The 24463-nt window shown below is 47.5% G+C and overlaps 1 protein-coding gene across 1 annotated transcript; it reads right to left on the bottom strand.

Moving 5' to 3' along the window:
- Positions 1 to 14544: 14544 nt before the first annotated feature.
- LOC149348968 (uncharacterized) lies at positions 14545 to 19147 on the bottom strand. Its single transcript, XM_089585960.1, has 2 exons — positions 18629 to 19147; positions 14545 to 17737 (listed from the first exon to the last, which is right to left on the bottom strand). Exons 1-2 carry the CDS (start codon positions 19063 to 19065, stop codon positions 15952 to 15954), a joined length of 2223 nt encoding a protein of 740 aa, XP_089442086.1. The 5' UTR covers positions 19066 to 19147; the 3' UTR covers positions 14545 to 15951.
- Between the last annotated feature and the right edge of the window lie 5316 nt (positions 19148 to 24463).

Genomic DNA, 24463 nt, shown 5'->3' with positions numbered 1-24463 from the left:
GAAGGAGAACTCGCACAGCGTCTGGTTGGTTAGCAGCGCTTCACAGAGGAACCGTAAATTGGCCCGACCGAAACGAAACCTCCGGACATGTAGTGCTCTGGCGCTTGGGCTGGAGAACAGTGCCTCCAGAAGAGGGTTGACCGACGTCTTGTCCTCCCCCTCGGGGAGGCTGAGGTCGGGCTCCTGGCAACCACACAATTCGATTTCTCTCAGAGCGGTCGCCACGTTCAAGTAGTGGCGCAAAGCTTGAGACGTGACGTCATCGAGGATTTCTTGCGACAGGAACAGCCGGAGTGTAGCGACTTGCCACCAGCAAGGTACCAGCAGCTGGAGTACCGTTGCGCGGCAGTCGTCTACGCTGGGAGCTCTTGAGGAACTAACGGTGGCGTGACGCAGCACTTCTGGACTGTCTTCGAGAGCGTAGAGAAGTGCCGGGGAGACGAGGTACTTGTCGTGGACTGAAACTCTCTCGGACATTCCAGTGGCTCGAAGTGCTCGACCGACCTCCGGTAAGTCTACCGGGGCTACGCCACTCGCGATGACCCTGTCGAGAGATTCCACGCCCATGAGGGCTTGAAAGAACACACCGAAGTCGGCAGCAGTCAAGCCACCCAAGTTGAGCGCTAAGAACTTGAGGGTCGTGTTATCCATGAACGCCTCTACCCAGGGACAAACGCGTGTAGAAAAGGCCGGCCCCCCTTGACTCTGGTCGAGTTCATCCTCTGGTCGCGTGTTAGAATCGGGACTGAGCGTCGCATCCCGTATCCACTCGCATCCGATAATGTCGAGGCTTTCCAAGGAGGAACTCCGGGCCACGAGTCGAGAGAGCAAAGCGGCGCAGTCCTGGTCCAACAGAAAGCAGAGCAGCTTCAGTCTCAGGACTCTGTCGCGCGCCAGCAGCGCTTCGACGATACAGCTCACTTCGTCGTAGGCAGCTGTTTTTGTGTCGACGTCGGCCGTGATCGTCAGGTCCCGCAGCCTACCGTAGTTGGCCAGGTAACGGGAGAACCTCGTTCTACCATTAAGGAGTAGCGAGCAGAGGATCGTGATGTGCACAGAAAGTTGCAAGATTCTATCGTTCCTGCTCAACGCCGCGACCAGCATTCTCGCGTGCTCTTCGTCGAATCGTATACCCGGTATCGAGAGCGTGGAGATGCATGGCGCGGAGTCTAGAAGAAGGGTTCGCAGTGGGTTGACCAGGCCTAGAAACTCTCCGCTGCCCACGAAATCCAGCTCTTGCAAGCGCGTCTTCGCGGCGATGACGGCGAATAGTTCTTGCCGCATGAAGTCGTAGTCTCGGAAGCCGCCGAGCCTCAACTTTCGCAAAGTCGAGTTCTGTTGAAGCGCTCCGATGACGAGGTCGCGGCACTCGTCAAGTTGGGAACCTTCAATGATGACCTCGAACAGGTCTACACTCACCAGGCAACGATGCTGTGTGAGCAGAGCGTGGAAGAGTAGCCGGCTGTCGTGACTGCGCGCTTCTTGTTCGTGACCGCAGCCTTGGTCGCGCACCTGCACGAGCGACAGTTCTCCGGGGGCCGAGAGTTCCCGCAGCTGCAGTCCCACGTACCACAGACAGCGATTCCAGCAGGACAGTTCTTCAAAGATGTGGCACACTTCATCACCGCCGTCGTTCCCGGCTGTGCAAGGAAGCGAGATGCTCGTGCCTGTCCGCTGCGCGACGTCGTTGACGTCCACGGTGTTCCTGGCCGCAGAAGCTGAGGCATTTTCCGGCGGCGAGGCTGCTGCCATAATAGCAAACCTTGCAGGCCTTTGGCGGACGAACTTTAACAACACGACGTGAAAGCGAGCGAGCGTTTCTAATGCATGCCCCTTGGGGTTTCGTGCCTGAAATGAGCGTTAGAATTGCACCCCTCGCAAATATATGCATCCACACAGCGTCCTCAGCCTGTTATCTTATACTTTCATGCTTTTTTTTCCCGACTGCGACTATTGAAGATGCGTATCAAGCATTCGGCTCGTGTTTTATTTGCTTTACGCTGACGTAGCAAATAGCGCAGCTTTCCTTCTCTATTTTTTTTTGTTTGCAAAATGCACTAAGCGAAAATCTTTGCTTTCGTATCTTCACCGCTCTCGTCAGCTGTGCGCACTTTGTATTAAGAGATAGCAACTGACTCGCTCAACATGACAAGTAGATGGTCGAGCTGGTTGTTCATCGTCTTCAAAGCAATTCTCTCCTGTGCAATAAAATGAATTTTCGGGCTAGTTGGTTCATTCTTAATAAACAATTAAATTTGTGCAGCACAAAAGAACGACGAACACACAGAAACATAGTACACAGGGCAGTACTCCATCTAATGCGCCTGCCCCGTGCAATTAAGTCGTTTTTCTTGGAGATTTAATGCGATAACATGCGAAAGCGATACTTTCTTTAAACCTAGCGCACGTGACCTAGTGTGGAATCAGATTGATCGACCTCAAGCTTATATACAGTGCCATCAAAAAGGCAAAGTGTGTCGATGCAGCAAGGGAAAGGTCGCTCAGCGGCTTGCACACGGATGTGACCTCGAAGGCAGTCACCCACCAGCAATGCAAGCCTGGTTTTATTTCCCTTGCCAAGTTCGAACAAGTGCGCTGAATTGACACGTGTTTGCAAAGATGTCTGGCTTACATACAGATGCTTCTCTGGCACTGAGTGCTTTCCAGCACAAAGTCGTTTTAAACTCCTGCTGAACTTACAGATATCCGGGTCGAATTCAGTTCCTTGCTCAGGAAGCTGCTGGACCTGCGTGGGTAATCTTTAGACTCAAGGGCACCCCTCCAATGACTGCGATAACATTGCAGCACGAGGCTCAAGCATTACAGTCAAAGGAAGACCAATGTTTCTATGGCGGAGCCCGCAAGATATAGCTGGGTCCACCCTCTGGCATTAATATACCTATAAATCGGCGCCCTAGGGTCCCGTTGAGGCTGGCGCAGTGCGCCTATTCAACTTTAAAGCATGCTTCCAAGTCATGCAAGCTATCGTCTGAGTGGAACACTTCAACATTAAACCGCCGCAGTGGCTCAGCGGTTACGGCGCTCGGCTGCTGACCCGAAGGACGCGGGTTCGAACCAGGTCGCGGGGGTCGGATTTCGATGGAGGGGAAAATCTAGAAGCCCGTGTACTGTGCGATGTCAGTGCACGTTAAAGGACCCCAGGTGGTCGAAATTTCCGGAGCCCTTCACTACGGCGCCCCTCATAGCCTGATTCGCTTTGGGTCGTTACATCCCAATAAACCAACATCCGACATTAACGCGCACACTAATCCCTACTTGCGGTATTTTATTTCTACTGCGAAGGAAAGAGTAAAGAGCACCCTTCAAAACAGATATTTCACCGTCCCACACGATGGATAGATAGATGGATGGATGAAAGATAGGAGCGTCCCCTTCGAGACGGGGAGGTTGCAGTTGGCACGATGTGTGGTTTTTCTTTATATTTCTTTAGCGGTATTGGAAATAGGTCTATAAATTCGCCACTGTTTTAAAATACATTTTTAACCCTACTCTTCTAACCTTATGTCACCTCTCTGCTTTTGAGCCACCAATCTTCCTATCAATTTTTTCAAGCTTCCACCGCAGATTCATCCACATGACCATTGTTATGGTTTGGTTTATGGGGGTTTAACGTCCCAAAGCAACTCAGGCTATGAGGGACGCCGTAGTGAAGGGCTCCGGAAATTTTGACCACCTGGGGCTCTTTAACGTGCACTGACATCGCACAGTACACGGGTCTCTAGTGTTTCGCCTCCATCGAAATTCAGCCGCCGCGGCCGTGATGGAACCTGCGCCTTTCGGTCCAGCAGCCGAGTGCCGTAACCACTGAGCCACCGCGGCGGGGCATGACCATTGTTATCTCTAAACCGTAGAGCCTCAGTGAGAGCGAGTCGCCTGCATCGACATCCGGATGGATACCACTGCACTCAAAGATAAGAAGTTCAATTATTCCTGCAGATTTAGCATACACTGCACATGTGTCATCTTCTTGGTTAAATTTCTTTTTGTAGCTTCAAAGAGTCTCTTGAGTTATCATAAAACGATTCTTGCCTGATCCACCTTTTCCAGTTTGGATATAGTTCTACACTCTGCTTATTTTCTATTAAATAAATCGAGTTTCTACATTCTGCTTTTTTTTACCTGCCGTTTAAAGCTCTTCATTTCTCCGTCCTTATGTGCTGCATGCTTTTATTTCTTACAAAAATGAATAGAAGCGTTCAAGTATATAAAACAACAATATCTAGAGCAGAGATTTTTTTTTTACGCTGCAAGAGCAACAACTCAGAACAGCAATAAGCTAAGAACACTAACTTAGAAGACAACACAACTTTTGCGGTTTTGAAAAAACATAAAAACATTTTTGCACAAAAAGAAGCTTGCCATCATTAGCAACTGCAAACATCGCTTGAAAGACACACGAATAACTCTACCCATTTGTTCACAAAAAGCAGCTTGTCATCATTAGCAAACACAAAATCACTTGAAAGACACACGAATAACTCTAGCTGTATTCTGAGCACCTGCAAAATCACCAATGGGCTATAAAGAACTTAAGGCTTTATGTGTCAGCGAAAAACAAAACTCCTATTAACAGTGAAAAACTTACACAACAGTAGCACTGTGCTCAAAGGCACTTGTAAGCGCATGGCATTAAAGGAAAACTGCATAGGTTATAGAAATGAACGAGCTTAGGAGGGTCGTATGTGTGAAACTTGCAGGTAAAGCATGTGAAGTCTTTTTGGGCTAGCGCTTGAAATAGTGAAGTAATCGCCGATTAAAATCCGCACGCCCTTCAAGCTTCTCTGCAGCGCACAACGCAAGGTAAGGGGGGGGGGGGGGGGGGGGCGTTGACGTCATCGAAGGTATCGGTACATTTCCAACGCACAAACGCATGCTTTGAAGGAAAAAAAACCAACGCCACCTAAGGCAAACCTTGCCGAGAGTTGTTTGGCAACGTCTAACGAGTCAGGGCAAGGTATGTCTGACGACAGCGGTAATTTGAAATCATACCTTCCGTGACGTCACGTTGAATTTTTCTGCACTCCTCCGGTGCATTGAGAAGAAGCGCAAAGTTCAATCGTCGATTACGTCACTACTTTAAATGCAAGTGCAAAAACACTTGGCATGCTTTACCTACAGCCTATGTCCTTGATTATCGCGAAATTCTCAAAAAAGTGCTGCAGTTGCCCTTTAAGAGGCTATGAAAGCGAGAGAAGAAGCAATATGATACAGCAAACCGCCAATGTGTCAGTGACTTGCCCAAGTTTCTCAGATGTGTAAGTGAAACTAAACTGCTTGCCATTTCTTAATCCTCAGACATGGAGAAATTCACTTTTTTTTTTCTTTTCAATAGATAGCCAAAATTAGTATTCGTCTTCTCAGCCGTGGCACTTTTTCAGGGTCTCTTCAGCCAGCGATGTGGAAGCAGTTTTAAGATTTTTGCAGTTTTCAGAACCATAACAATAACTTAACCAAGTATTTTTCTATACACCTTATCACGGTCATCTGCCCTGCAGTTTAAATTCAGCCACACTGCCGGACTGGAATGCCGAGTTATTATGGGCTGAAAAGGCTAAAATACATTTAGGTAATTTCCACCCACCATGAAAACTACGCACATATAACACTTACTCAACAAACGTCTAAAGCCATTCCAACATACTGCGATCAACTAATCTTCGTCTCAAGCTTCACTTCATCACCGAGCACAAAAGTCAATATGGGCGGAAGGCACCACAAAGCGCTGACTTCAACTAGTTTACTACCGTGCCCTGTGCCTACATTTATACGAATCAGCGCTCTGTGGTGTCTTTTTATCTATTTATGCTCATTTTTTTGTGCGCGATGGAGAAGGGAAGCGTGTGCAAGCAATTATCTCAGCAGCTCGTCTTCAGCAAATTTATCTCAATGCATGCTGCACAGCCAGTGATTGTAGGCCAGTGACCACCAAGCCAGATCCCTGCAAGCACGCCACCTTGCGTTCATAGTTGGGAACAACACGTCTCACTGTGATAGGTGTCATGCCATCCTTGGACCGGCATAATATAATGAGTGTGAAACCAAATGTAGTCAGTTTTTGTATTTCCCACCGTCTGAAATTGGTTAAAGGGACGCTTCCCCCTCCCTGAGCTGGCTGTTTGCTGCTGGCTCAAGTGTGGAGATCATGGTTTTTGACATCCCTTCAACCAATGAGAAAAGGGGGCAATTGGCCAACAGAATTCAATTGGTTACAGGATTATATTACACCAGTCCTCACTTCTAACCAAATCAGCACTGGGTAGTGCCTGCACATCCATAAAGAACACATTCCCAGTCACATTAACTGCGACACACTGAAACACAACAACCAAAGATCGTCCATTGTATTTAGAATTGCACACAGAGCTCCAAGTTCGCGGCTAATAAGTCTGCAAGCATGTGAAGGTGGTCAGTATGAGTACCTCCGACACCATGGAAGATTCCAATCGCATGGAAAAGCATGCTGCTATAGAACAGACTTCGGCGCTCAACAGATCAAATCAGATGGTGTGCTCCAGGGACCAAGATGACCTCTTTTTCGACTGTTATGCCGTTGACAAGGGTCATTGGCGTGCCACTTAGGTAATCTTAGCCAGGAGGAACTGCTTGTCGTTTCCCTCAAGGACGAGTTTTTCCTTAAGGACCTTTTCCAAGTAAGCATGCGCAGCCGCCATAGAGTAATAGTAGTATATGCTGATCCTGAAACATGAAGGAATTCACATCATGCAGTACCTATCGGCTAACTTGCAGTCTAACTTTTCTCACACATAAATTTCTGAAGAGTGCAAGTAAAGCCTGTGCTTGACATCTAGAAACCTTTGAGCAGCCGACAGCAACTCTGCGCTCTTTTCTTCCTCTCTAGAGAAAAGACTGCATCAAAAAAGTGAAAACTTCTGGGCACGAGTTTGGGTCCCGCTTCTGACCTCACGCACCTTGCATGGATGTCGGCCTCACACCCTGCATTAACGGGCATGAACCATCACATTCTTACACACGATGGCGGCAGGAATCTACAGGCATATAAATTTAAAGCGTCTTTATTTACAGAATATAGACACTAATGACACACCTACTGCGCCAGCTGTGGCGGTTGCTAGGCAACGGCTCAAGGTCATTCTCTGTGCCTCCTCGGAGCACCGCCACAGCGAAATCGCAAGTTCGTGGCCAGTGTAGCTTTCGCTACAAAAGCCAGCTTGCTTTTGAGCTGGCTGGAAAAAGGAGATACTCACCTATATCTAAACCGAGAACAAAGTCTAAACGATACTTGAATTGTACACGGAACCAATCACCATTAATTTGAGCTCAGATGAGTCAATATATTATCGGAACAGCGCAGGGGCAGAGAGTGGAAAAGAAGCGCACAAAGATGGCGGTTGTTTGCTTCTTTGGTTGTCCGTGTGCCTTTACTGCTTAGATAATGTCACATCAACCTGCACAAGCATCGACACTGTTCGCACTTAAGTCAAACTTTGGTTTATCACAACTGGCGCTCTGTTTCCATCACATGTACTACTAGATCGACTACCTTAATCGTAAACTAGGCATAAGTCGGCTAAATTTTTATTGTCTTAAGAGTTGAAATTGTCCTGAGTGAAACGTATTTCTTTGTTGGGATTTGTTTGAGGCTTCACGGCATATTAGCAGATGAGGAGGCGAGGAGGTCCAAATTCACGCCGTATTTGTGTTTCTTTGTGAGTGCCCGTCTACTTTCGCGCTGCGAAGCTCCTCTGAGTACGGGCTAAAAGCATTCCTTACATTCCTAAGACATTAGAATACATGGATCACCACATGGTATTCACGCACGACTGCTACGTACCCACCCACAACCGCGACGTTGACAGTGCGTAGCTGGGCCCTTGGAGTCTCAGCTGAGTGCTGGCCATCTCAGAGCAGCCGCCAATATAGACTTACCGTAATGGTAATACCGTAACATCCCCGTAACAATATGTAACAAAGTTTCTTCTCTCATGCTGTTCTGGTTTCATTAACCGAGAGATGGTTGTGACGTGTAAGGAGTGTTTAGGTCACATGGGGCATGAAAAAACTGCAGTACAACCGTTCATACTTTTGTCATTCCAGATCTTGAAGCAGGCAGGCTCAAGCGTCGTAATTAATTAAACCTACATATCATCGATTATATTGCAGTTTTTTTATTGCTCAAGTTACCTAAACACTTATTACATGCCACAGCCATTGTTCGGTTGTTGGAACTGAGACCGAAGGGGCATCAAGGAGAAATTCAATTATAAATTAAGTGGCCATAGAGAAATGCGACAATGTGATCCGCATACGCTAATGTCTAATGCATCATTTGGAAGAAGGAAACGTGCAAGCAAAAATGGTGTCTGCATGCCTTTAGCCACTATCTTTTGACATGAAACATTGTATTTTAAAAAGACTGGCTGCTTCTTGCTGTTTGCGTAGATATTTTCAGTATACTCAGTAGAATTGGATGACATGTAGCTGTCAGAAACACATCACCTGTTGGCTGGCTGGGTAGCGTGGCTCAGTAAGAAAAAAGGTTGCATGTTTGTAGCTGCGTTCATGAGGCAGTAATTTTGTTGGTGCAGCAATAGTGTGTAAGCTACTAGACTGTATGACAGATAATGCTCTAAGCAAGGATATAACTGCTAGAAACCAATGTGTGCACATGCTGTCATCATGCACAGAGGTAATGCTATAAACAAGACGACGACGAAGTGGCTAGTGGCGCGGGACTGAACTCTCACGCTGGACTCAATAGCCATTAAAGCATATGTCATCCGGCCATCATGTTGCTCTAACATGCTGTTGGCTTGCCACCGTGTAACAATACAAGTTTCTTTCTCAATTAGAGGGATGCTGAGGACAAATTGAAGCCGGCCTGTATCTATAGATTACGACATACTAATTACGGAGATGTTGCTTTTGTGAAAGTGGAGCTTTTATAAGCTGGGGAAGGTCCAAAATTAGCAGTGTAATCCATGATACACCTAGACTACCCCAATGCAGGAACGCATGCGTGGTGACCTGTGTTTTCGCTTCCCTAAAGCGTTCTTGCTTTTACTCCTTTTCTGTGGTCAAATATCTCGTTTGGCACTTCCTTAGGGAATCGTGCCGTTGGTACTTTTCCGTGGTAAAGGTCTTGCCTGTTACCCTATTTTTCTTGCCACCACTGGGATTTCCTGTGCCATCTGCGAGTACCCACTAACATACTAACACACACCACCGCCTTTTTTCATAATGGGGCTAGTAAATTTCGCCTTAAAACTTTTTTCAGTGTAGTGACAAGTGACGAAATACAGATCACTGGTGTGCTTTTCCACCTCGCTGTAAATATCATTTCATGGTCCCTTTAAAGGGCAGCTGCAGCTTTTTTTGAGAATTTTGCGATATTCAAGGATTCAGATCTATATAGGCTGTAGTCCATGGTAGAGAGAGGGTGTGGTAGATGGTCCTTGGCGATAACAAAATGAACAAGGGAGGGGAAAACCTCAGGTTGCTTGAGCCAACGTTTCGACAAGGAGACTTGTCTTCGTCTGGGCAAAGCGTTCATCATTGGCAGGGATTAAATAGGGCCTTCGCTCCAAGGAGGAAGGCCCCGGGGTTGGGGAAGGAAAGTGGTGTGAGAGGGGATGCGTGTCAGGAAGGGGAGAGAGGTGAATCTTGATTCGTTAAGCTGCAATAGTGGAAAAACTTATATCCCGGGGGTGTGTAATGAACAAAGGCTTTGAAGGAGCTGCGACGGGGGGTTGGCGCTGGGTGGACCTGAAAAACTCAGATAATGGGATTAGTCAGCCTGGTACAGGGAAATGAGAACAAGGCAAACAAAATAGGCAAAGCATGCCAAGTTTTTTTTCACTAGCATTTAAAATAGGCGCGTAATCGGCGATTGACTTTTGCGCTTCTCTTCAAAGCACTGGAGGAATGCGGGGAAGTTTAGTGTGATGTCACGGAAGGTATGATTCGAAACTACTGCTGCCGTCAGCCACATGCTGCATGGCCTTGTTGGATGCCGCCAAACAACGTTTGGCGGCATCCAACAGCCTTTGGTGCTGTTGGATGCCGTTGCTGTTGGATTGGTGCTGTTGGATTGGAACAGCCTTTGGTGCTGTTGGTTTTTTTCCTTCAAAGCAGGTGTTTATGCATCGTAAATGTACAGATACCTTTGATGACGTCATCATACATCCCCCCACTTGGCGCTGTGCACTGCGGAGAAGCTTGAAGGCTGTTGCGATTTTAATTGGCGATTACGTCACCATTTCAAATGCTAGCCCAAAAGGACTTCGCTTGCTTTACCTAGAAGTTTCACACGTTCGACCCTTTTAAGCATATCGCTTTCTAAAACATGTGCAGTTGCCCTTTAAGAAATGGACCTTTAAGGAACGAAACAGCGCAACTAAAACGAAGGACCAAGAAAAAGAGAGACACAAAGCAAGGTTTTTCTTGGTCCTTCGTTTTAGTTGCGCTGTTTCGTTCCTTAAAGATGCAATACCAACTCGCCCACTATGCTATGTTGCTACAAGAAATGGACATTTCCTCACATTTACCTGTTCCTGAATGCGGTGGCAATACGCTCTTTGGACCACTCCCTTCTGCCAATGCAGGATTCAGCCATCGCTATCATGCGGCCCCTTCCAGCAGTACTTGTTCACCTGGGAAGTAGTGCCTGAGTTGATTCATTCGTGGAGGAACCACCCCTGGGGATGGTATGTGGTCAAGGCCATCGACTTCCTCACCAGCGTTGCCTTTGGAGTGCCGGTCGTCGTCGTACTGGCGTGAGTAATGGCTTGGGTGAAACTTTCACAGGGACGAGGCGTTTAGTCCATACCTGGCTTTTAGTCAATACCTGGCTTTTAGGCCATACCTGGCTATTAGTCGTTACCTGGCTTTTAGTCCATACCTGGCTTTTAGTCCATAACTGGCTTTTAGGCCATACCTGGCTTTTAGGCCATACGTGGCTTTTAGGCCATACCTGGCTTTGAGGCCATACGTGGCTTTTAGTCCATACCTGGCTTTTAGTCCATAACTGGCTTTTAGGCCATACCTGGCTTTTAGGCCATACGTGGCTTTTAGTCCATACCTGGCTTTTAGTCCATAACTGGCTTTTAGGCCATACCTGGCTATTAGTCGTTACCTGGCTTTTAGTCCATACCTGGCTTTTAGTCCATAACTGGCTTTTAGGCCATACGTGGCTTTTAGTCCATACCTGGCTTTTAGTCCATAACTGGCATTTAGGCCATACCTGGCTATTAGTCGTTGCCTGGCTTTTAGTCCATACTTGGCTTTTAGTCCATAACTGGCTTTTAGGCCATACCTGGCTATTAGTCGTTACCTGGCTTTTAGTCCATACCTGGCTTTTAGTTCATAACTGGCTTTTAGGCCATACCTGGCTTTTAGGCCATACATGGCTTTTAGTCCATACCTGGCTTTTAGTCCATAACTGGCTTTTAGGCCATACCTGGCTATTAGTCGTTACCTGGCTTTTAGTCCATACCTGGCTTTTAGTCCATAACTAGCTTTTAGTCCATACCTGGCTTTTAGTCCATACCTGGCTTTTAGTCCATAACTGGCTTTTAGTCCATGCATTTAATCTGTCCATAGAATGCTCAACTTGACACTGAACAGTGGGCAGTGACAGCAGTTAAAAGAACATTCTTAAATTATATGGTTTCTATGCGAAATGCCTTTGGCTTCTAGCTGTGCCCCTGCCAGTCATACTGGGGCTTTTCTTCTGCGGAGAAAGTCTGTTAACTTTGTCTGTGTCTCTGTAAATACCATCACGAGTAAGCACCTCAGGTTTCGGCACGTTGATGCAGGGTTTGAGACTACCATTCCATGCAACATGGTGTCAGAAACGGGATCCAAGCCCCAGAAGTTTTCACTTTTGATGTAGACTTCGTGAGACAGAAAGAGAAGAGTGCAGAGTTGCTGTTGGCTGCTCAGAGGTTCCTAGATGTCAAGCACCGACTTGCACTTTTAAAGAAATTTACATGTGAGAGAAATTAAAGACTGCAAGTTAGCCGATAGGTACTGCATGATGTGAATTCCTTCATGTGTCAAGATCAGCATATACTACTATTACTCTGTGGCGGCTGCACATGCTCACATGGAAAAGGTCCTGAAGGACAAACTCGTCCTTGAGGGCAAGGACAAGCAGTTCCTCCTGGCGAGGATTACCGAAGTGGCACGCCAACGACCCTCGTCCACGGCATAACAGCAGAAAAAGAGCTCATCTTGGTCCCCGGAGCACAGCAGCTAATTTTATCTGCTCAGCGCCAAAGCCTGTTCTATACCACCACGTTTCGCCATATGATTGGAATCTCCCAGGGTGTTGGAGGTACTCGTATTTATCGCTTTCACAAGCTCGCACAGTCGTATACTCTGCGAACTCAAAGCTCTGTGTGCAATTCTGAACACCATGCATCAGCTTTGGTTGCCTTGTTTTTCATGGTGTTGCAGTTAATGTGGCGAGGAATGCGCTCTTTAGGGATGTGCAGTCACTATCCACTGCTGATTGTTAGAAATTAGGGCTGGCATATTATAATTATTTAACCGATTCCATTCTATTTTTCTATTTCCCACCTTTTCTCATTGGTTGAAGTGGCGTTGCCTACCATGATCTCCAGACTTAGCACATCGGAGAGCGAATGCACGTTGCAGCGTCCCTTTAACCAGTTGAAAAGGGTGGGAAGTACAAAAATGAACTGTAATCAGTTTTAGAATCCGTGTTATGCCAGTCCAAGGATGGCGTGACACCTGTCACAGTGTGACTTGTTGGTGTTCCCAGCAATGAACGCAAGGTGGCATGTTTGTGGGAATCTGGCAGTATGGCCACTGGCCTCTGGGCACTTGTTCATCATGCCTAGAGTTCAATTTGCTCAAGGCCAGCTGCTGGGCTAGTTGGTTGCAGACACTTCACTTGACCGCAGTGCTTAAAAAATGAACATCGATGGAATGGAGATACGCTGAAGATACGAAGATGTGCTGATTTGTATAAATGCAAGCTTAGCACGCTGCAGTAATGTAGTTGAAGTCTATGGGTCGTGGCGTCTTCCCTTAAATCAATGTTCATTTTTTGCGCTTTTTGAAGAAGTGAAGCTTGAGATGAAGATTAGTTGATTGCCGTATATTGAAATGGCATCGGACTTTTGTTGTGTAAGTGCTGTTTTTGCTTAGATTTGACGATGGATGGAGAATGACCTAAATGTTTTTTAGCCTTACAGTGCATTCTATTCCGTCTGATTTGAAGTGTTAATGTTCTGCATTCCTCTCAAGCAATTTGGCTGAATCTAAACCGCAGGGCAGATGACTGTGATATGGTGTATGTGCAAATTTGTGTTTTAGATAATACTTTGGTTTTGCAAGTTGCAAAAATCCTAAAACTGTATGTGCATTGCTGGCTGAAGAGGCCCTGAAAAAGACACATGAATGAGAAGATTAGTAATGACTATGGCTATCTATTGAAAAGGAAAAAAATTCTTAGTTTCGTCCATCTCCAAGGAAAAAGAGATAGTAAGCAAGTTAGTTCCACTTTTACATACTGCGCCATTTCCTTTTTTCAAAAACCAATTCACCAATTTTAGTTTGAAAAATTATTGACGCAGTGCCAGTTTGCTAAATCACATTGCTTTTTAACAGTTTCAAGGCCTCTTAATGTCATGCGCTTAAAAGTGCCTTTTATTTGAGAACAGGGTAGTTACCTGTGTGTAAGTATTGCACAATAAATAAGATTTGTTTTTGGTTGACATTTAAAGGCAAGTGTTCTTAATATCCAATTTGTAATTTGCAGCTTCTCAGAACAGGAGTTATTCGTGTGTTCTCTTTAAGCAGTTTTTGTGGTTGCTTCTGGTGAGGAGCTGGTTTTTACCCGTAACGAAAGTTTTGCGCAAATATTCTTTCATGATGCTGTTATTGCAGTGTTTTTTGAAAGTACACTCTGAGGTTGTTAGCTTCCAGCTAAGTTAGTGTTTCTTAGCTTGTTGCTTTTCCGAGTTGTTGACCTTGCAGTGTAAAGAAAACATTTTCAGTTGTAAATACTGTTGTTTTATACTTGAAGGCTTTTATACATCTTTGTACCAAATAAATTATGGTGACTGGATATGCTGAAAATCATGCAAAGTTTATTTTCTGCGTGAAGGTTTTGCTGTCCTCAGGGGCAGATTTATGGGCCAGTCTTTGAGGGGGTTGGTCTCATTTGAACCACGTATTTCTTGGAATTATTAATTGAAAAGGAAGGGGTTCAGCTTGCTTTTGGTATCTCAGCTTGCAGAGATTGGTATAGACAATCAATCCTAGAGTCACTCCATCTGGCTGACACAGCACTGAGGCAACCAACTGAACTGAGGCGTCCGAATGGCTTCCATTGCAAAGCGAGCGATGTGGCTGGCATTGAAAAAATGATGGAGGCACTTGTGTAACTATTCCTAGCCCTGCTTAAACCTTCCCCTTCACGTCCTGTTCATTCGTTGTAGTGGAAGAGGGTGGCTACTCAGTTGGTACTGATAAAATACTAAGCGGTTCAGGTAATGATGATGATGAAAAACTTTATTGGTGTCAAAGGTTTGTGACACCTGGTCAGGTTGTTGCCCTCAGTTCAGGACACAGTTGGCTTCCCCCAACATGGTTCAGGTAACCTCTGTAGCATAGCTAGGAAAAGTGGCGCGCATGACAAGTAGAACATTTGTGCCCATGTTGGAGTGAATCACATTATCTATATATTTTCACATGAACACGAGTGCATGCCCTTCAAAACAGGTTACTAGAAAATGCAGAAACGTGGTTTTGAACAGCTTAAAACCGAGAACAGAAGGTGGGATCTTATGTTCAGGGCTTTTCATTTGTTGACGAATCGACTAAAGCAATAAAACAATGGGGCAGTCTTTGAAACCACAACTACTTTCTATGCTTTCTTTGTGAATGTTTGTATCAGGCATCGGCAAAGTATGTCTCCTGTATAGTTTAACAGCACGCTGTATTTTGCGAGTTGGAAGTATTTCATCTTAAAGACCAGCGCAAAAGAGACAAAGGACCAATCAAAGCGCACCCGTGTCGTATTCTCTTTCGTTGGTCCTTTGGCTGTTTTGTACTGGCCTTCAAGATGTCTCAGTCTTCGCCCAATGCTAACCATGCAAGCTATAAGTTCATCATGGGGAACGCAGGCTGCAGCGTTGATTCGATGTTTTGAGAAACATTCTGTACTGACCTTAGCAATTAAAACGTTGTTCAGGTACCTTTAGATCAGCCTGCTTTAGAAGGAAATGCCCTCCTACCTAACAATTTCATTCATACATCCTTGTGCCAGTGTCAGAGTTTGAAGTCCCCTGAAGCTGTTGTATTCATCCTTGGGTCATTTCAATTACAATAACACAGTTACATAGAACACACATTATTAACTACACTGGCACTTGACTGGTGTTTCCTTCCTGTACAAACATAGACATCAACAAAGCCCCAAGGCTGTGTTTCTGTTGTGAAGCGTGGATGCAGGCGCGTGCAGCAGTTTCGCCTTTCGCATGACACGCAATGTTCCAAGTTTATGGGAAGGTGATGTTAGTCAAAAATTAGCAGAGTACAACATACTGCAACATCACCAGCGTTAAAATAACGCTGTACCAAGATTAGTCGCGTTCTCGGCAAAATTCAAATACCCAAGCATACGGCAATTGGCTGCAGGTCTATATGTGTCCTGTACAGCTTTCCAGATTAAATTGCTAGTGCATTCACGGAAATAATGTACAGAACAGTAATGCTAAAGCAAAAAATAAGAGCAAAGGGGAAATGATAACGTGCACATACCATAAAAGGCAAAACGAGTGTAGGTATCTGTGTATGCGGCGGAGAAAATGGCGGAAATGGGGTATGCAAAGCTGGCCTTAACGGGGCCATTGTTGCCGTATATATCGCGAATACGACGGTTAAAAAAGTATCGTCCTTCAAGCTGTCGAAGCCTGGTTAAAAGAGGAGGCAGCCTCGGTTTACGACACGCCACGGACAGTCGAACGCAACCTTGAACTGCGATCCGTTCATGGCAAGGTCGCACATGTGCCGGGCGTTGTGCTTGCCGCAAAAGCGGTTGCAGTAGCTGAAGTAGAACGTTTGTTCGGGCGTCTGCTTCTCCAGCAGCTTGAGTCGCAGCTGTGAATCGTCGCCGGCCGACACGTTCACCATGGTCGCCAGTGCCACGTCAAGGGCGAGGAGGTCTACAATTGCTCTCCTCTCTTTCAGCGTCCGGGCATTGTCGAGCCTGCACTTCCGTTTCCACTTCCACCATGCCTTTCTCGTGCTGTTTCCTTCGTAGTCTCGAGACCTTCCGCGCAGGTCGATGGTGCTAATCAGCTTGCGGGCAAACTGGAAGCCCAGACTAGCGTAGGTCATGACTGCGGCGCCATGTAGGTGGTAGGATGGCGGGAAGACGGCGGTCAGGCCGAGGTCGATGTGGTTGAGGGAGTACACGTAGAGGATTTTCTCCGCGTACCACCTCAGCTTGGCCGTCATCAGGGTGCCGTAAAAGGGCTCCGACAGTGCCGACCTTTGGGCCTTGCGGGACTCCAGCCAGGATGTGAAGAAGTCTTTGGCATCCGCGGATGGAAACCGGGCGTACAGAGAGTCCAGGGCGTCGAGGCTTTGGAACGGCTGCGCAGGCCACAGCGTCTGGAGCGTGTGCGAGAGTATCTTGGCGCTGGCTTTGGCCTTCGTGATGTTCGGGATGACGCGTGAGGTTTTTATGGCGGCGACCAAGGTGAGGGCCGTGGCGTTCAGCACCGCAGCGACTTTATCGCGTTCTCTGGAGGGAAATGTTTGTACGAAGAACGGTGCGGCCGGCGTGATGCCGAAAGATTCCAAGACCGCCGCGAAGCACAGGACGTGGGTGAACGGACCGACGAAGTCGTCGCCCTCGGCGCCTTTGACTGCAGTCAGATGGAGGTCATCCAGAAGCGGATTTCCGATCCAGGCGTACGAGTAGGCGAACGTCCAGGCCAGGGCGTTGAGGAGTCTGCCGACCGGGATTTTGCTCAAGACTGCTGAGAGCCTGGCGAACAGCGGCTTGCAGAGCAGCAGGACCGTCGTGTCGGGGGAGATGGTGAATCCACCCGCCTTCGGGCCGAGGTACTTGTCGAGGAGTGTCCTCCATTCCTCGGAGGAGACGTTTTGGAGTACGGAACCGGACTCTTTCAGCATCAAGAGGGAATCGTCGACTTCGTCTTCGTCCAGAGCGGACAGAATGGTCTCTCGAAGTACCGTTTCATCGCGTCGCAGAAGTTCTATCCCCGAGGAATCTTCAGAAATTTTCTCCGTGACTTTGCTTCCGTCTTGGCTTGATGACAGTAGCCGTACGATGGCTCGGACAGCGCTAGCGTACGCCGACTGGTCGAGAGCGGCGATCTGTTCCATTCGCAGCAGTGTCACGTGGCCCGGTTCGCCGAAGACAATTACGACACGGTCGATATCGCTGCGTGAGTGCAAGTACCGGAGCCGGACGTCGAACCAGAGAGACACCTTCCAGTTGACGCTGAGGTCCAGGAGCACGTCCAAGACGTCAAAGAACCGGACCTGGCGGGAAGCCGGCCACGTTAGGCCTCGCTCCCTCATGAAGGTTGTGAGCGTGGCAGAGCTCTTTTTGTTGCCCCTGTTCAGGCAGCGTGCAAGGGCTCCCAAGGCCTTCGACGCCGCAGACGAGGTGGTGTTCGTCGACAACATGTTCTGAGGCACGATCTCACGGGCGTAGATGCGAGCCAGCCTGCGCGGCCAGAAATGCAGACACCATATAATAAAGGTAATATATAGCAGCCCTTGTTTTCAACCTTCTCATTGCAAAGAAGTTCTAACTGCATGCAACCACGAGTACCACGAATGTGTGCCAAAGCACCTATTGGCGTCATCTCCCGGAGTCATCTCGAGACTGACGGAGGGATGAGGAAGGGGTGAAGGAGGAAAGACAGACGTGCGGTAGTGCAGGGCTTCGGAATAGTTTGGACCCCTAGTGGACCTTAAACGTGAACTGAGATCGAACAGAGTACGCGGATACATCTTGAGTTCCATCTTCATCAAAACGCGGTCGTCGCGGCCAGGAACGAACCAAGATGCTCTGGCTCAGTAGCAGAGCGCCCGAACTACAAGCCACCTCAGCAGTTACGAAATGCGAATTCCAGCCTGAGTACTTGGTATCTTGGTTAGGGGTTTGGGATGCCTGTTTCATTTATGCCACTACTCGCATCAGTAAGGCGGATAAGCTGTAACGTAATGCCTTTCGTGAGAGTGTTGGAGTAGCCGGGTGCAATAACCAGCCACGGGGTTGGCGTCGGTGCACAACCCCAAATTGTCGAAATTAACCGGAGCCCTCCACTACGGCGTCCCTCATAGCCTCAGTCGCTTTGGGACGTTAAACCTATAAATTGAAGCCAAATGTGCCATAATCATATTAGCTTACCCGTTCAAACCTATACGCATTTTTCAATAGGGATTGTAGTGCTTGGTGGGTGTCCGTCACGCGCGCTCACACACGGTCGGTCACCCATCCATATAAGTCAGGTGTCTGGCGTGAGAGGGGAGCAAGCGAGGGGGAGAGGAGAGCGAGGGCATCATTTCGCGAACGTACCATGTTCATCTGTCACTGGAAAAGCTGACTGACCTTTGGTGTGGACCGATGGCGCCTAATTGGCCGGTACGGGCTCTCCGCGCCTTTGTTGCAGTCAAGTCCCCTCCGCCGCAGACGTACGCGTGGAAACTAAAGCAGGGGTTCGCCGACTGGTCGCGGGTGCTCAGGATGTGGTGGGCGTGATCTATGCAGTCGCGGCTATCGCACACGTCGGGCTTGACCACGTACGGCGTGCGGAGGAGGTGCTGCGCCACTGTAAGGAGATAGCGCCAGCCAGCGGCGTTCGTGAGGAGAAGACAAAGCACGAGGAGCGCGTGCGGAGGGGAACGCGGGGCAGGTCGAAGAGGATTACGTGGCAGAGAAGAGAAGAGCGCGGTGGGCGACGGACGTGGACGAGTTCTGCTGGCTCCCCGAGTTCCGGGCTTGGGCCTTAGCCGCAGACGTCCGGGCCACCAGACCTGGACATCCATCGTCGAGAGCCTCAACCACCAGGCCCAGGCGCTACTCTTCTCCGTCCATCCGTCAGCTGCTCCACACAGGCCGCTTCTGGCGCCTACGTGACTTTTCCGGGATACCAGACCTGGAAACCGTGCTGGGAGCCACAGACGCCGACGCTGCGGTAGCGTCGCATCAACATTGGAACGCCCAGAGACTCCCTGACTGCCCGACACCCAGCCAGTCCTTCCCGCTCGTTGCTCGAATAAGACAAGTAGTGTGACTATCCTCTTTGACTTTCTTTTTTCCGCATTTGTCGTAAGCACTTTGTTATGTTCCCCGTGCGTTTTTCCCGTGTGTTGATGCCCTGCTCTCTTGTTCCTTTCCTTTTTTCTCGCTCATATTGAAATTGGTTTCCTTTCCGATAAAAAGCCGCCTCGTTTATTGTTTGTACTTTTGTGTTTGTTTAAAATAAGACCTGCAATCTCACAGAGTCCTCACAGCCACAAACACGCACAGTGCGGCCACCACAAACATCGACGCCACGAGCACCACTACAGCCATGGACAAGTACCCGCTCTCGCTGCCGGGTACCGTGAGGTGGTCGCCGGTGGTCACTCTGTGCTGCAGCTGCGGAAACCGGGAGCAGCGGCAATAGACACCTTTAGCAGGCCGTGTACCGTGTTACCCTTACTGGTACCGGAGTACCGGGAGCCCACGCTCAGCCAATGAGAGTGCACAAATGATCTTGACGGCGTCAGATGGCGCCAGGTACCGAGCAGCTGCGCGCGCGCCTGCAGCATCGGGACCAATCAGCGCGTGCTCACCAGCGGTGGGCGGGCTTCCGGTATTCCGGTAACGGTAGTACGGTACTCGATATACTAAAGGTGTCTAATATACACCTTTAGCATACCGTGTACAGTGTTACCATTACCGAAGTACCGGGAGCCCGCCTACCGCTGGTGAGCACGCGCTGATTGGTGCCGATGCTGCAGGCGCGCGCGCAGCTGCCGGGTATCTGGCGCCATCAAGGCGATTTGAGCATTGGTTGCGTGCGGGCTCCCGGTACTCCGGGACCGGTTATGACAACATGGTACACGGTGAGGTGGAAAACCCTAGAAAGGTCCGGATGCCTGCGGAGTTTGGGTTTAGTCAGCTGCATATGACTTAGCTGCATACGAGTTCACACATACAAACATGTATACAAACGTGTATGCAGCTTACAAACGTGCATCTAACGACTACATCACAGCCCTTAGGGCTGCAAGAGATAACTTTTTAAAAATCACATTGCCATCTATGCTATCTACTGACACGAAAAAGTTTTGGCGCACCATTAACCCAAAGAATGACGACATAATAACCCTTGTTGATGACGCTGAAAATGTCATCTCACCTACCGATTCTGCATCCATCTTTAATGAGGTTTTTACACGCAACTTTTCGAAACCCACCCATGTCACTCATCCAACTACACACTCTTACGACTTTGCTGTAATGTACCCTTTAACCATTGAACCAGTCGGCGTAGAAAAAGTAATCACATCACTGAAACTTTCATCTGCTCCTGGCTGTGACCTAATTAATCCAAAGTTTCTGAAAAACACTAACTCATATTGTTCCGTTATACTTTCAAAGATTTTTCAGCAATCACTTGACAAAGGTTCACTGCCTGCTGAATGGAAAGTTGGGAAGGTGATTCCACTCCACAAATCAGGTACGAAACATTGTCCACTTAACTATCGGCCCATTTCCTTAACCAGTATACCATGCAAAATTTTTGAACATATCCTCTTTTCTCAGGTTGCCAACTTTTTAGAAGCGAACTCATTTTTTTCACAATTTCAGCACGGCTTTCGCAAAACATATTCATGTGAAACCCAACTAGTCTCCTTCACGCATAAACTGCACCTAATACTTGATCACTCTTCAGCAGCTGACTTAATATTTTTAGATTTTTCCAAAGCATTTGATAAGGTGTGTCATAGTTCATTAATCTATAAATTGCATCAACTAAACCTTGATACCAAAATTCTGTACTGGCTTGAGGTTTTCCTGACTAACCGCTCACAGTTTGTCTCAGTTAATGACGTAACCTCGGAGCACTGTCCAGTTCACTCGGGTGTACCTCAAGGCTCTGTGCTTGGGCCCCTTTTATTTCTCATTTATATTAACGACTTACCTTCCTGCGTTTCCTCGCACATTCACCTTTTTGCTGATGACTGTGTAATTTTCACCGAAATAACTTGTGATGACGATGTAACCAGACTACAATCAGACCTTAACGCTGTTTCTGCATGGTGTAAGTTATGGTTAATGGAATTAAATGTTAACAAGTGTAACTTGTTAACAAGTGTAAATTTAACAAGTATTTAACAAGTGTAAATGTTAACAAGTGTAAATTTATGCGTGTGTCAAGAAATGCTAATGAACTTCCTGTGTATTCTCTTAATAACGCACCTTTAGATCCGGTAACAACTTACAAGTATCTTGGCCTTCACATCACCTCTGATCTAACGTGGGCCGTTCACATCGCGCATATAATATCCAATGCTAATCGAATGCTTGGCTACTTACGACGCAATTTTTCTAAAGCACCATCCTCTTTAAAATTACTCCTTTACAAAACTCTAATACGGCCGAAACTCGAATACGCCGCGTCAATTTGGGATCCCGGCCTAACAAACCTAACACAAGCTTTGGAAATGGTTCAGAATAACTCTACTCGCTTCATTCTTTCTAACTATGCGAGAACAGCAAGCATTAGTGCCATGAAATCTAGCCTTAACTTACCATCCTTATCATCACGTCGCAAAATGTTTCGCCTTTCCCTTTTTCACAAGTCATTCTATCACCCGCAGTTTCATACCGAACTTATCTCACCCCCTCAGTACGTATCATCAAGACTAGATCACATTCATAAGGTTGGCATCCCTTTCTGCAGAACAAAAACTTTTTTTCAGTCATTCGTACCACGCACATCGAATGAGTGGAATCACCTTCCTTCTTCGACGGCCACCATCACCGATCATCATTTATTCAAGAATGTCATAGCTAACATTGTTTAACTAGGATGTATTTTATACTGTTATTGTTTTTTTTTCTTCTTTCCCTGAACGCCTTAGCTAACAATGCATGTGTAGTAGTCATGTTTGTACTTTGCCTGTTTAATTAACTCCTGTTTGTTAAATTTCATTTTTTTTTGTAACCACTCCCCACTGTAATTCCGTAATGGCCCGGAGGGTATATTTAATAAATAAATAAATGGGCACATTGGAAGATGCTCATGGGTTTATACGTAGATACAACTAAAAAAACAGCAGTTAACACTGGCCACGGTGCGCGGAGTCTTGTATTACTCCTCTAGCCAATCACAACAGTAAACGAAATAAGCTTTTTAATGTCCTACTTTTTAAACGAGCAATTTGCCTAAACTTTAGTGCTTATTTTTTTCTTGTGATTGGTTTATTGTTTAGGTCACAAGACAACGGACTACTCTTTTGTCCTGGAGGAATTCTGTGCGGCGGCCCTAAATGTGGGCGGAGCTAAACTGCGGACTTAAATTGTATCCGACTATAGGTTCCCAAGGAGCTTGCATATAGGTCGTAGGGGGCCATCAGTATAGCCATTTGTATAGGCTCAGATATGAGGCGTAAAAGTCCCTATATAGGTATGTACATTGATCTCTGTAGGATCAAGATATTCACAAATATGTGTCTGCATGGGTTCATGTAAGATTTCGCATGTAGGTAGGAATGGGTTTATCAAGTTCATCGTATACGACTTTCTCCGATGGGCTGTTAAGTTGGCGTTCTCGAGGAAATCGGCTCTGTGGTTGCTGTCTTGATCTGAATTAGAACTCCCTCTCAGTATATTCAGTGGGTGGCTGAGCATATGGTTGAATGAATGCTTTACCGAGCCACTGGCTGAACGACGATACATATCTGTATTGAAAGATTAAATCCATAGCGTTGTTCGAGTGGCAGGCTCATAATCGACGACTCGCGAATAGAATGGCCAGGTTACTTTCGACTCACGTCTCCCTGGCTAGCCTGCGATTCCTGTCGTCCTCCCGATGTGAGCGGCACCGCGCGCTGTCTGGTGGAAGGAATAAAGGGACAGCTCCATCGGCTTCCGCGCGCTGTGCTCTGGTCAAGCCGTTGGGCGGCGTCAGCTGCGGCAAAGGAGACATCCACTGTGGCGCGGCCCTCGATAGGCCGCTGAAACAGCCATTAGACACCTTTAGCATACCGTGTTCCCGTCACCGGTACCGAAGTACCGGGAGCCCGCGTGCAGCCAGTGCGCATGCGCAAATCGCCTTGAAGGCACGAGATGGCGCCACGTACCCGGCAGCTACGCGTGCGCCTGCAGCATCGGGACCAATCAACACGTGCTCACCGGCGGTGGGAGGGCTCCCGGCACTCCGGTTACAGTAACACTGTACAAGGTATGCTAAAGGTGTTTATTAACTGTCAAGGAACAGAAAAAATGGTTATGATGGAAAGCAACAGTAACTGTCTTTCTCGGTGGATAATAACCACGGCATGAGGGAAGGAGTGAAAGATATATAGGGTCTTCATATATACCGTAAATCCCGAATTTCACTGCCAAAACATATACACCGCTAAACCTAATCTGTGAACAGACGTGCTTCTCTGATGGCCTTGAAAAAGAAAACTTTCCGTTCGTTACACACATTACTCTATACATGAGATAACTGAATTTTATTATTGCGCTACGATGAGATCGAACACGGTGCTCTGGGACCGTCAGTATAGGACAGAGCAATGATTTACCTACAACAACTATACTTTGAGAATAACAAATCGTAATCGTATTTATAGCCGCAGTCTGGTCAAGACTGCTGCAGAACAAAGGTCTCTCATTTCCGCCATCGCTTGAAGACATGCAAGCGTCCCCGACGGAGGCGTCATCCGCGGATTTAGAAGAGTTCGTGTGGCCATTGCGAGGACATAAGCCTGGACCAAAGGTAGGCTGAAGTTTTGTGTTTAAATTGAGGTTAACACAGCCTACACAACAATACACACAATATTAGTGATCACTAGATATCCCACATCGATTAAATACCCAGATTAGGGAAGAAAAGGCATATGAAGGAGAGAAAAATGAACAGAATGTGATGTCACAGTGCAGTTGGAAAGTGACGACAGTTTGGTTCAGGTGCACCACCGCCTCGACGTCAGACTTCAGGCACAAGTTCTGGTGAAGTCGCCGACTCATGCATCGTGGGCGTAGCCGATCGAGTGGTAGAGGCACATCCAGGCGCCTGACTCACGCTGGACGCCGGGGTCTGTGCACCTGGCGGCCAGCAGTTCCATGAGGGCCCGCTGCTGGTCGGCCAGCGATGGACGGCGCACCTTCAGCGCGGGAGGGCAGACCATTACGTGCTTCTCCAGCGACTCGTCGTCGAAC

The sequence above is a fragment of the Amblyomma mixtum genome, chromosome 4, assembly GCF_055824585.1.
Source record: "Amblyomma mixtum isolate Tamu chromosome 4, ASM5582458v1, whole genome shotgun sequence".
NCBI lineage: Eukaryota > Metazoa > Arthropoda > Arachnida > Ixodida > Ixodidae > Amblyomma > Amblyomma mixtum.
This window is presented reverse-complemented; position numbering and strand designations above follow the sequence as displayed.